Here is a 13,244-nt window from a genome sequence, read left to right on the forward strand (position 1 = left end):
ACGCTCATTTAACCCCTCAGATGCAGCGCTCAATAGCGAGCGCCACAACGGAGTGGTTTTGGAGGGAGGCGGCTGCCCCCCTCACCCCGCCGGCACTGGAAGTATTGCAGTGTTTTATAAAAGCGAGCAGATGATCACATAGTAAAGTCCCCTAGTGGGACTAATAAAAAAGTTAAAAAAAAGTTTAATAAAAGTTTATGATAAATAAATAAAAATCCAAAGTAAAAAAAATGAAAAACCCACTTTTTCCCCTTACAAAATGCTTCATTATGAAAAAACATTTAGTATCGCCGCGTCCGTAACGACCGCCAACGCCAACTATAAACTTATTACATTATTTAACCCGCTCGACGAACGCCGTACAAAATAAAATAAAAAACAATGTCAGAATTGCTGTTTTCTGTGCATTCCGCCTTAAAAAAAAAATTGCCAAAAAGTGATCAAAAAGTCGCTTCTACGATGGTAGAATAAAATGGTACCAATAAAAACTCGTCCCGCAAAAAAAAAAAAGCCCTCCTACAACTGCATCCGCGGAAAAATAAAAAAAGTTACCGCTCTTCAAATATTGAAACACAAACACAAATAATTTTAAAAAAAAAGTATCAAAGTAAAACATAAGAAAACGAGATGAATTTGGTATCGTCGCAAACGTAACGACCCGCTGAATAAAGTCATTGTGTTTTTTACACCACACGGTAAACTGCGTAAATTTAGGACGCAAAAAAGTGGTAAAATTGCTGGGTTTTTTTCTATTCCCCTACCCAAAAAAAGTTCATCAATAAATTATAAATACCCCAAAACGGCGCTATTCAAAAATACAACAAAAAAACAAAGACCTTATACGGCTACGTCGACGGAAAAATAAAAAAAACGATAGCTCTTTGAATGAGATGATGGAAAAACGTTAAAAAAAATAGACCTAAAATAGGCCGGTCACTAAGGGGTTAAAACATTTCCTAAAAAAAAAAAAAATGAGAAAAAAATTCTTTCCAATTGTTCCAAATTCCATTGAAGAATTTTTGGTTATTCTGGGAACGCTGAGCGTGCTCTATGACAACTCCTCACCCAGCTTTCCCAGACATCTGAAGAGCGGATCTGATTACCTAGTAGCGATATGTTGCCCTGATACATTTGCCGCTCAGTCTACGAGGAAAGCTGGATGACTACTTCTGTAAGCTCTACTGACGTCAATATAGATATAAAGAAGAGAAGGCTGAAACTAATTTGTAATAACCTGAAAGAAGAGGACGACGCGGGAATATTTTTTGGGGGATTATTTTTCATATTTTTTTTGGGGGGATTATTTTTCATATTTTTTTTTTTGGGGATTATTTTTCATATTTTTTTTTATTTAAGGCTGAAATGAATTTGTAATAACCTGAAAGAAGGGGACGACGCGGGAATATTTTTTGGGGATTATTTTTCATATTTTTTTTGGGGGGGATTATTTTTCATATTTTTTTTAATTTAAGGTGGAAATGTCTTCTCCCCGGGATGGAGAGAAGTTTTTGTTAGCAGTTGTGCTGTACGTATTTGTGACATGGCGGCAGGTTACTCTGTCCTGGTTGTGTCTGTCACAGCCGGGGGGCCACGGCGCCAGTGCGTAAATCACCTAAACAAAGGGTCGGATTATTAATACAGGACCATGAGTCACAAACATTACTCCATGCGAGGGACATCATCAATGCACTGTATGATCCACGCAGCCGGACGCCACAACGACTCATTGTTCACCGAGCGATCAAGTCATTTACTCATCTGGACCAAACCTGCTGTGAAGCCGATGACATCTCCAGCGGCGGCACTCGATTATTTCTCAGTCCAATCTGCATAGACGCATTTTTGGCAAATTCTGGACCATTTATATCAGTTTCTGGGAAAGCTGGGTGATACGATTACCAATACGATTGCCGCTGCTTTTGTGACTCAGCTTTTTCAGGGTCCTGAATGGCAAATTGATCGAGCTATATAGTGATATACCGTATAGACATAGCTAAACCAATGGCTATACACAGCCACACAGTGACAATTCCTATGTCCTGCGGCCATATTGGTTTTCGGAGGAGGTGATCCGCCAATTGGGGACACTTTAGATACAGGAGGTCCTGAATTCTGTGCAGAAGGGTTAAAACAAACGGGTGAAGAATCAGGTCCCGGTTACTGCGTTAATTAGAATTGATTAACCCATGAATAATGCAAAGGCACGGGATACTGCGAGAGCGGAGCGCCAATGTTAGCTGCTGTCAATTACATCTTATTTATGGCGCTCAAGACCCCAGACTAATGCTAGGTACATCTCCCTTGCTTGCTGCATACTGGTAATACATTGAACTCAATAATAACACAGTATGCAGTAAGCTCCTGAGCTCCCTCTAGTGGTGGCTGCAGGCAGACAGAATTTGATCATGTAATTCTTTTAGTGTGCAGGAGATTTGGTACTCTGGATCAGAAAAACAGAACTATGAACAAGACTAACATTTAGATCAGTTTACACAATACCGATATTTTATCCTCTGGCATAAATAATCTCCTCATATAAAGTTAGGTGGTAGAATTTTTGTAAAAAGTTGAGCTTTTAGCAACCAATCAGATACCAGAGATTTTTCCTCTGTCTGCAACTGGCCCTATTAGTGCAATGCAACTTTATCACAGCACCAGTCTCAGCCCATAGAATTGAATAGTAATTTCATAGGCCACTAAACCTCCGACATTTTGGATTTTCTTTCAATGTGAAAAAATGGAGTCACGTTGTTACGGCTGCGGCCGCGGACTGACGACGCCAACCACCGTCGGATTGCCGTGACCGCAGACTCCTGGCCACTTGCCAGCATATCCCTCCTCGGAGACGCCAGCTCGCGCGGCCATCCTGCCCTGGACTGTGTGCTAAGGTGCGCACGCTCGTCCCTGGGATTAAAGGGCCAGCGCGCGCATACTAAAAGTTCCCTAATTAATCCCTAGATCACCCTGGACTATAGAAAGGGCTCTGCCCTTCCACTCCTTGCCTGAGTGTTGCTGTTGTCTACTCATGTTCGTATTGCAAACGGTCCCTACGTTTTATCCTGCTCCCAGTGTTCCCGTATCCTGCTTCCTGTATCCTGTTGCTGAGTTGTTTCCTGTACCTGAGCCTTAAGTCGGAGTCGTGTGTATCATCTGCCACGTTTGGTGTCATCTGCCACGTCTGCTGTCATCCACCACGTCTGATGTCATCCACCACGTCTGATGTCATTCTCCAAGTCTGATGTCATCCGCCACGTCTGATGTCATCCGCCACGTCTGATGTCATCCGCCACGCCTTGCGCCGTCTGCCACATCAAGCTCCATCCGTGCCAAAGCCTCTGCTACTGTCTGGACTCTTACAGGTATTCTTGTACTAAGGACTTTGCATGGACTTTATATAGACGGTTATTTGGCCAGCTGACACTCGGCTACGGCGGAGCGGCCGATTGGGTCCACATACCCCTAGATCGTGACACACATCATTCCTCTTTAGCGTCACATACCGTACATAAATTGAATAATGAAAAAAATAAGAACATTTTCAAAATGTATTCAAATATACTTGTTTACGTCCAATCCTAATGAATGACGCGGTCGGTGGTTTCCTTGCAGTACTGGAGGATGATTACAAATAAAAGAACCGCCAGGAACACGGACAGACCGGTAATGATGGACATAAACATGGAGGAATGTTGGGGGACTGAGGTATATTGCACATTAAGGAATATCACATGGAACCGCCCCGTCAGCCTACGGTCCACGTAACACCTGTAGACGCCCTCCTCCGATTTATTAAGGACTGGAATAAACAAGGTCCCCCCTCCAGTCGCCTTGTCCAGGACGTAGGACGCGTTGTTCATCATTTGCTGTAGGCGGGTAAAAGACGCGTTTCCGTGTTCCCAGTATACGGGTCTGTAGATGAAAACATAGGAGGTCACATGTCAGGACATAGAGCGGCAATCATGAAGTTGAATTAACCCCTTCCCGCCGCAGCCATTTTTCAGATTTTCAATTTAGTTTTTTCCTCCCCCGCGTTCCAAAAGCCATAACTTTTTGATTTTTCCATCGATATAGTCCTAAGAGGACTTGATTTTTGCGGGACAAGTTGTAGTTTTTCGTAGCACCATTTATCGTGCCATATAATGTACTAGGAAACGGGAAAAAAAAATTTGTGGGGTAGAAAATTAAATAACTGCGATTCATCCATTGTTTTTTTGCGTGCCGTTTTTACGGAATTCCCCGGGAAATTAAAACGACATGTTAACTTTTTTCTGAGGGTCAATACGATCACGGCGATACCAAATATATATTGTTTTTTCTATATTTTACTACTTTTATAAAGAAAAAACGAACTGTGAAAAATAAAATGTATTTTGTGTCGCCAAATTCCAAGAGCCCGTAATTTTTTTATTTTTATGGCGTTCACCGTGCGGGATAAATAATGATATATTGTAATAGTTCAGACTTTTACGGCTGCGGCGATACCAATTATGTTTATTTATTTACTTTTATTTTTTTACAATGCTTTAGGGGGAAATTGGAAAAGGTTTTTTTTTAAAATTTTAATATTTTATTTTTTGTACATAAAAAAAAACTTTATTCAACAGATTTTTCCTCTTTTTTTTTATTAGTCCTCCTCGGGGACTTGAACCAGCGATCATTGGATCGCTTGCACTATATACTGCAATACTAATGTATTGCAGTAAATCGCCTTTCTGACAGGCTTCTATTAAGCCCCTTCCAGAGGAAGGGCTTAATAGGAGCACAGGGAGGGCAGATCTGGGGGTCTTCATTAGGCCCCCAGGCTGCTATGGCAACCATCGCCACCCCGCGATTGCATTCTAACTATTTAAATGCCGAAGTCGCTATTGACCGCGGCATTTAATGGGTTACTGTGAAGTGTCGGCTGTAACATACAGCCGACACCCGCATTGTATGGAGCGGGCTCAGCCCGTGAGCCCGCTCCATGCTTCCCCTACTCGGCTATGACGTAGCCATAGGTCAAATTTCGGGAAGGGGTTAATGAATTCAACTTTCATGTCTCTTAAAAAAAAAATATACTCACCTGCCCTGGCGCTCAATGCTTCCCTGGTCCCCACCGGTCCCTGTATACCCGGCCTCCACCGCTGCAGCCTGTGATTGAGTGCAGCGGTCGCATGTCGGCACGATACGTCATCGTTAGAGGCCGGGTGTACAGATACCAGCTGTGTACCTAGGAGGCGTTGACATGGGGGCACCAGGGAAGGGGAGTATAGTTGATTTTTATTTTAAAGGGTAACAAAACTTTTAAAAAACTTGCCATAATGACACTGCAGAAGTTTTGACCAGTGTGGGTCCGAGTACTGAGACCCCTAACGATCGCTAAAACGAAGCGGCAGAAGCGCTCAGGTGAGCGTTATGCCGCTTTGTTTCTGATTGGTCTTCCTCGGAGCGGTGTACAGACTTTTTATTGAGCCGGTACACCGCTCCAAGAAAAGGCGAGAGAAGTCGATTAGAAACAGAGCGGCACAGCGCTCACTCAAGCGATTCTGCTGTTTCGTTTTAGCAATGGGTGGGAGTCAAGTTTTTAGAAGTTTAGTGACACCTTAAACTATTTGGACTTACGCAGGTAATCCGCAGCGCAATCCGTAACACTTGGGTCCGCTCGCTGATTTTTTCTTCTTCATTGGAATTCATAGATAATATCGGTGGGAGCCCGTGAGCCGAACGAGGACGGACACAGACAGAAGGGGGCACTTGTTAAATATCTCATCCTCCTTATGTCCTTCTAATTCATAAGCTCAACCCATAGACAGTAGGAAGCGGCTTTTAATGCGGGAGTGGGCCCCCATACCTACTGGGCCATGGGCATATAGTATGTCCACCCTTGGTTCAGAAGAAGGAGGTGATGGCATTTGGTAACATGGCCGAATTCCTTTGAGAAGTCCAAGACGTTGATCTCCAGATGTTGACCAACCAGTAGCAATGAATTTCAAGGAGTCAATGACTTCTCAGAAGTAACGGTGGAATCCCCCAACCCTACTTACATCTTCTCCCCACTTCTACCCTCTACCTCTTACTTACTTGTAGATCGAAGACATTGGACACCTAAACAAGGCATCCGCATGGAGATAAGTGTGATAATCGTCCACCACCATGGTGAGATCCTCGTTCTCCGTAGATGCGATCTCATGACAAGTCCCGTCGCACGTCTCAATCCTCAATTCCGGCGTGTGATTAAATTGAAGTGGACTAAAATGGGATTGCAAAAGTCCACACGGCCCGGGCTCCTCTATAACTGTGGAGTTCTTCGTGATCTTAATGTAGCAGAACCCAACCTTCTTTCTTTCACCCAACATCCCGCAGCGATCACAAGGCTGCCAGCCGCTCCATACGGTGAACACCTCCGCAGTTCCCACCTCGCCAAGGTCTATGGTAGTGTTAGGGTGGACTCTGTGGCCCAAACGGGCATGCGAGATGTAAATGTTTTGGGCGTCCTGGATATCAATTTCGTAATAGGCCAAATGTTTCTTCTCATCCCTACAGGTGTAGATTCCTGTGTCCTGCACTCTTGGGGACAGGAGTTTGAGGTTTCCCGAAAGTAAGACTGATCTTGACCTCAAATCCAAGACCTTCAAGTGTTCTTGATGGTCGAGATCTTCATCTTGAGGGAAGGAACCACTACTTTGTGTGAAGGTCACTGCCCGTGCATGAGGATGGAAGATGTCAAGGTATTGCCAATACACAGGGGCATTTTCAGGCCGGTCACATTTTAGGGTTATGGGATTGTAAGAGGCAAAAGCCGTTCTACAAGGTCGATGAGCCGGACAAGACAAGGTTATGGTGTCTTCATCCTTGGCATGTGATGTCTCGTGAACTAGGATCCCCAAAAATAACGTGAAGGACAGCAGATTCATTGATCTGCTTCGTCACTGTGTGCCGGACCGTCTGCCCTTCTACTGGACATGATGCGGAACCAACGAGGTCATAACACACAAGGGTTCCAGCAGAATGTAGGACAATTGTCGACGTTCACTATAGCTCAGCTCTTAAAGGGGAATTTCGGTCACAATTGATATTAGTATTAAAGGTGCAGTACGCTTTCCTCAACTAAATGGTCAAGAATTATTTTAGGCTTGGCTATAAATACCTTTCCTGTTCTGAATGTCCCTCCCATCATGCCTTGTGACACAGCACAGATTGCCTGATAGGATGGGTGTGGATCTATAGGGACAGATTGCCTAGCAACTATCATAGTGGTTGCTAGGCAAAAAAACGACCCGGTCAAAAATGACAACCATTTCACATCTCGTATGCATAGATATAGACCTGAGAAAGGCAAACATTACTTAAAGGACTTTTCCTTGGGATAGGTCATCAATATCAGATCAGTGGGGTTACGATTCAAGGCACCCCCCACGATCAGCTGATTGCAGAGTGGTGTAGCGCTCCAGTGATCGCTGCAGCCTTTTCATTGCTTATCAGGCACAGCGCCGTACATTTGGTAGTGGTTGTGCCTGGTACTGCAACTTAGTTCCATTCACTTGAGCTGCAGTACCAGGCACAACCACTACCAAAAGTACGGCGCTGTCCAATAAAAAGGTTGTAACACTCACCGAAGCACTGCAGCCTGATGATTGGTGGGAGTGCTAGGAGCCAGACCCCCACAGATCTGATATTAAAGACCTACCCTAATCATAGGTCATCAATATCAAAGACCCGGAAAACCCTACGGACTGGTGAGGAGAGACATAGGTCACTTATTTTAACTACCCTTTAATGGTTCATAGAAATATCACTTGAAATATTCCCGTGTGAAGGAGTCCTCAAAGAATTGCTCTCCAGCCAGCGTCTTTGGGGCCACATGTAGTTCTGGGGCCCCGGCCTGTGGCTCCACAACTGTTGTAAACTAAAAAAAAAACTGTTGTGTCTTCTCATACTGAATCTTGGCATCTGGGTAAAAGCTTGGCATCTGGGTTAGGTGCCTGGCATCTGGGTTAGGTGCTTGGCACCACATACAGCAGACTGGACTTTGCACTTTCTGTTTTCATTGTTTTACTTTACATTGAAATTTGCACCGGACTTCACGCTGCCCAAGTCTAAAGAGTAAATCATTTTTATAATAAAAAAGTTTTGCAACTTTCTCATATACTTCGTGTTTTCATTTCTAGCTTTTTTCAAGATCACGGTTTTCTGGCAATGAAAGGAAAACAGTACAGACATAAAACTTCTAACAGCTGAGGGTTTGCAACAATTGTATCCAGTCGAGACAGTCCTCTGTGCAGCAGCAGCAATCTCTCTCCTGTCTGGATAGTTTGCTACAATGTATGAGTGCCAGAAAAACGTATCAGATTTGAGACCAGGATGTTTAGCTCACAGAGAATTGGATACAACTGAAACAAACCATCAGCTGTGAGAATTATCAGACCTGTAGGAGTTTTCAGCTTCTAGATGTAAACAGGAGTTTTTCCATTCACTGACAGCATGCAGACATTTTTCAAATGGTGAGGAATGGACTTGTATTTGTAAAATGCAAATTATTCAAATAAGGGAGGAGTCTAATAATTATGATATCTAACTTATTACATGTTGGGAGGGGCCGGATTATCATATACAGTGAGGTGCAGAATTATTTGGACAGTGACACAATCTTCATGATTTGGGCTCCGCTGCCACCACATTAGATGTGAAATGAAACAACTGAGATACAATTGAAGTTTAGACTTTCAGGTTTAATTCAAGGGGTTGAACAAAAATATCCTGTGAATCGTTTAGGAATTGCTGCCATTTTCTACACCGCCGCCTCATTTCAGGGGCTCAAAAGTAATTGGACAAATGAACATTCCCAGAAATAAAATGTGTTTTTTTAATACTTTGTAGAGAATCCTGTGCAGCAATGACGGCCTGAAGTCCGGACCCCATGGGCATCACCACACGCTGCTTTTCCTCCTCTGTGAGGCTTTGCCGGCCGTTACTGCAGCGTCTTCACTTGTTGATTGTTTGTGGCTCTTTCTGCCTTAGGTTTTGTCTTCAGCAGGTGAAATGCTGGATCGGGGTGAGATCTGGTGTCTCGGCCATTGCAGAATATTTCACTTCTTTGCGTTATAAACTCCTGGGCGGCTTTCGCAGTATGTTTTGGGTCATTGTCCATCTGTCCTGTGAAGTGACGTCCAATCACCTGCTGCATTTGGTTGAATCTGAGCAGAAAGTAAATCCCTGAACACTTCAGAATTCATCTGGCTGCTTCTGTCTCCAGTCACATCATCAATAAACACTAGTGACCCAGTGCCAGGCAGCCATGCATGCCCATGCCATCACACTGCCCCCACCATGCCATCACACTGCCCCTACCATGCCATCACACTGCCCCTACCATGCCATTACACTGCCTCCACCATGCCATCACACTGCCCCCACCATGCCATCACACTGCCCCCACCATGCCATCACACTGCCCCCACCATGCCATCACACTGCCCCTACCATGCCATTACACTGCCTCCACCATGCCATCACACTGCCTCCACCATGCCATCACACTGCCCCCACCATGCCATCACACTGCCCCCACCATGCCATCACATTGCCTCCACCATGCCACCACACTGCCCCCACCATGCCACCACACTGCCCCCACACTGCCTCCACCATGCCATCACACTGCCCCCACCATGCCATCACACTGCCCCCACCATGCCATCACACTGCCTCCACCATGCCATCACACTGCCTCCACCATGCCATCACACTGCCCCCACCATGCCATCACACTGCCTCCACCATGCCATCACACTGCCTCCACCATGCCATCACACTGCCTCCACCATGCCATCACACTGCCTCCACCATGCCATCACACTGCCTCCACCATGCCATCACACTGCCCCCACCATGCCATCACATTGCCTCCACCATGCCACCACACTGCCCCCACAATGCCATCACACTGCTCCCACCATGCCATCACATTGCCACCACACTGCCCCCACCATGCCACCACACTGCCTCCACCATGCCACCACACTGCCCCCACCATGCCATCACACTGCCTCCACCTTGCCATCACACTGCCCCCACCATGCAATCACACTGCCTCCACCATGCCATCACACTGCCCCCACCATGCCATCACATTGCCACCACACTGCCCCCACCATGCCACCACACTACCTCCACCATGCCACGACACTGCCCCCACCATGCCATCACACTGCCTCCACCATGCCATTACACTGCCCCCACCATGCCACCACACTGCCTCCACCATGCCATCGCACTGCCTCCACCATGCCATCGCACTGCCTCCACCATGCCATCGCACTGCCCCACCATGCCATCACACTGCCCCCACCATGCCATCACATTGCCACCACACTGCCCCCACCATGCCATTACACTGCCCCCACCATGCCACCACACTGCCTCCACCATGCCATCACACTGCCTCCACCATGCCATCACACTGCCTCCACCATGCCATCGCACTGCCTCCACCATGCCATCGCACTGCCCCACCATGCCATCACACTGCCCCCACCATGCCATCACACTGCCCCCACCATGCCATCACACTGCCTCCACCATGCCATCACACTGCCTCCACCATGCCATCACACTGCCTTCACCATGCCATCACACTGCCCCCTTCATGCCATCACACTGCCTCCACCATGCCATCACACTGCCTCCACCATGCCATCACACTGCCCTCACCATGCCATCACACTGCCCCCTTCATGCCATCACACTGCCTCCACCATGCCATCACACTGCCTCCACCTTGCCATCACACTGCCCTCACCATGCCATCTCACTGCCTCCACCATGCCATCACACTGCCCCCTTCATGCCATCACACTGCCTCCACCATGCCATCACACTGCCTCCACCATGCCATCACACTGCCCTCACCATGCCATCACACTGCCCCCTTCATGCCATCACACTGCCTCCACCATGCCATCACACTGCCTCCACCATGCCATCACACTGCCCTCACCATGCCATCACACTGCCCCCTTCATGCCATCACACTGCCTCCACCATGCCATCACACTGCCTCCACCATGCCATCACACTGCCCTCACCATGCCATCACACTGCCCCCTTCATGCCATCACACTGCCTCCACCATGCCATCACACTGCCTCCACCTTGCCATCACACTGCCCTCACCATGCCATCTCACTGCCTCCACCATGCCATCACACTGCCCCCTTCATGCCATCACACTGCCTCCACCATGCCATCACACTGCCTCCACCATGCCATCACACTGCCCTCACCATGCCATCACACTGCCCCCTTCATGCCATCACACTGCCTCCACCATGCCATCACACTGCCTCCACCATGCCATCACACTGCCCTCACCATGCCATCACACTGCCCCCTTCATGCCATCACACTGCCTCCACCATGCCATCACACTGCCTCCACCATGCCATCACACTGCCCTCACCATGCTTCCACAGGCAAAGTCTAATTTTCTATTTTTGAGGCTGATTAATGGTTTGCACCTTATGGTGAAACGCCTGTACTTGCTCTCATGACGTCTTCTCTTTATGGTAGACTCTTTATGGTAGATACTGATCCACCTACTTCCAGGAGAGTCTTCACTTGGGTAGATGTTGTGACAGGGTTTTTCTTCACCATGGAAAGGACTCTGCGATCATCCACCACTGTTGTCTTCCGTGGACGTCCAGGCCTTTTGGAGTTCCTGAGATCACCAGTGCGCTCTTTTTTTTTTCAAGAATGTACCCAACTATTGATTTGGCCGCTCCTAACATTTGTGCTTCTCTCTGATGATTTCTTCATTTTTTCAGCCTAACGATGGTTTGTTTCACTTGCATTGAGAGCTCCTTTGACCTCATGTTGTGGGTTCACAGCAACAGCTTCCAAATGCAAATGTCACACCTGGAATCAACTCCAGACCTTTTACCTGCTTAATTGATGATGGATTAACGAGGGAATAGCCCATACAGCTCATTAAATATATTTTGAGATAATTGTCCAATTAAATTTGGTCTCTTGAAAAAGATGCAGCTACTTATTAAAGAGCTGTAATTCCTAACCCCTTCCTCAAATTAGGATGTGAATGCCCTCAAATTAAAGCTGAGGGTCTGCACTTTAAGCCCATAGTGATAATATAACTGGATATTCAATATGTTTTGTAAAAAGCTAAAATGCCAAAACTTGTGTCACTGTCCAAATAATTCTGGCCCTAACTGTACAACTTATTACATGCTGGGAGGGGCCTGATTATAATATATAACTTATTACATGCTGGGAGGGGCCTGATTATAATATATAACTTATTACATGCTGGGAGGGGCCTGATTATAATATATAACTTATTACATGCTGGGAGGGGCCTGATTATAATGTATAACTTATTAAATGCTGGGAGGGGCCTGATTATAATGTATAACTTATTACATGCTGGGAGGGGCCTGATTATAATATATAACTTATTACATGCTGGGAGGGGCCTGATCATAATATATAACTTATTAAATGCTGGGAGGGGCCTGATTATAATGTATAACTTATTACATGCTGGGAGGGGCCTGATTATAATATATAACTTATTACATGCTGGGAGGGGCCTGATAATAATATATAACTTATTACATGCTGAGAGGGGCCTGATTATAATATATAGCTTATTACATGCTGGGAGGGGCCTGATTATAATATATAACTTATTACATGCTGGGAGGGGCCTGATTATAATATATAACTTATTACATGCTGGGAGGGGCCTGATTATAATATATAACTTATTACATGCTGGGAGGGGCCTGATTATAATATATAGCTTATTACATGCTGGGAGGGGCCTGATTATAATGTATAACTTATTAAATTCTGGGAGGGGCCTGATTATAATATATAACTTATTACATGCTGGGAGGGGCCTGATTATAATATATAACTTATTACATGCTGGGAGGGGCCTGATTATAATGTATAACTTATTACATGCTGGGAGGGGCCTGATTATAATGTATAACTTATTACATGCTGGGAGGGGCCTGATTATAATATATAACTTATTACATGCTGGGAGGGGCCTGATTATAATATATAGCTTATTACATGCTGGGAGGGGCCTGATTATAATATATAACTTATTACATGCTGGGAGGGGCCTGATTATAATATATAACTTATTACATGCTGGGAGGGGCCTGATTATAATATATAGCTTATTACATGCTGGGAGGGGCCTGATTATAATATATAGCTTATTACATGCTGGGAGG

At 45.7% G+C, this 13,244-nt stretch overlaps 1 protein-coding gene across 1 annotated transcript; it reads right to left on the reverse strand.

Moving 5' to 3' along the window:
* Positions 1-3,563: 3,563 nt before the first annotated feature.
* On the reverse strand, positions 3,564-6,953 carry FAM187B (family with sequence similarity 187 member B). The gene is made up of 2 exons (XM_075839055.1): positions 6,061-6,953; positions 3,564-3,909 (listed from the first exon to the last, which is right to left on the reverse strand). The coding sequence occupies exons 1-2, from the start codon at positions 6,891-6,893 to the stop codon at positions 3,576-3,578; spliced, it is 1,167 nt and encodes a 388-aa protein (XP_075695170.1). The 5' UTR covers positions 6,894-6,953; the 3' UTR covers positions 3,564-3,575.
* Positions 6,954-13,244: the final 6,291 nt, after the last annotated feature.

Source organism: Rhinoderma darwinii, chromosome 10 (genome assembly GCF_050947455.1).
Source record: "Rhinoderma darwinii isolate aRhiDar2 chromosome 10, aRhiDar2.hap1, whole genome shotgun sequence".
Taxonomy (NCBI): domain Eukaryota; kingdom Metazoa; phylum Chordata; class Amphibia; order Anura; family Rhinodermatidae; genus Rhinoderma; species Rhinoderma darwinii.

Bases quoted from the DNA above. Each gene is read 5' to 3' on its own strand.
- FAM187B (XM_075839055.1), bottom strand. From the start codon at position 6,893: ATGAATCTGCTGTCCTTCACGTTATTTTTGGGGATCCTAGTTCACGAG. The intron at 3,910-6,060 runs GTAAGTAAGAGG...TTTCATCTACAG, and splicing joins CCAATGTCTTCGATCTACAA to ACCCGTATACTGGGAACACG.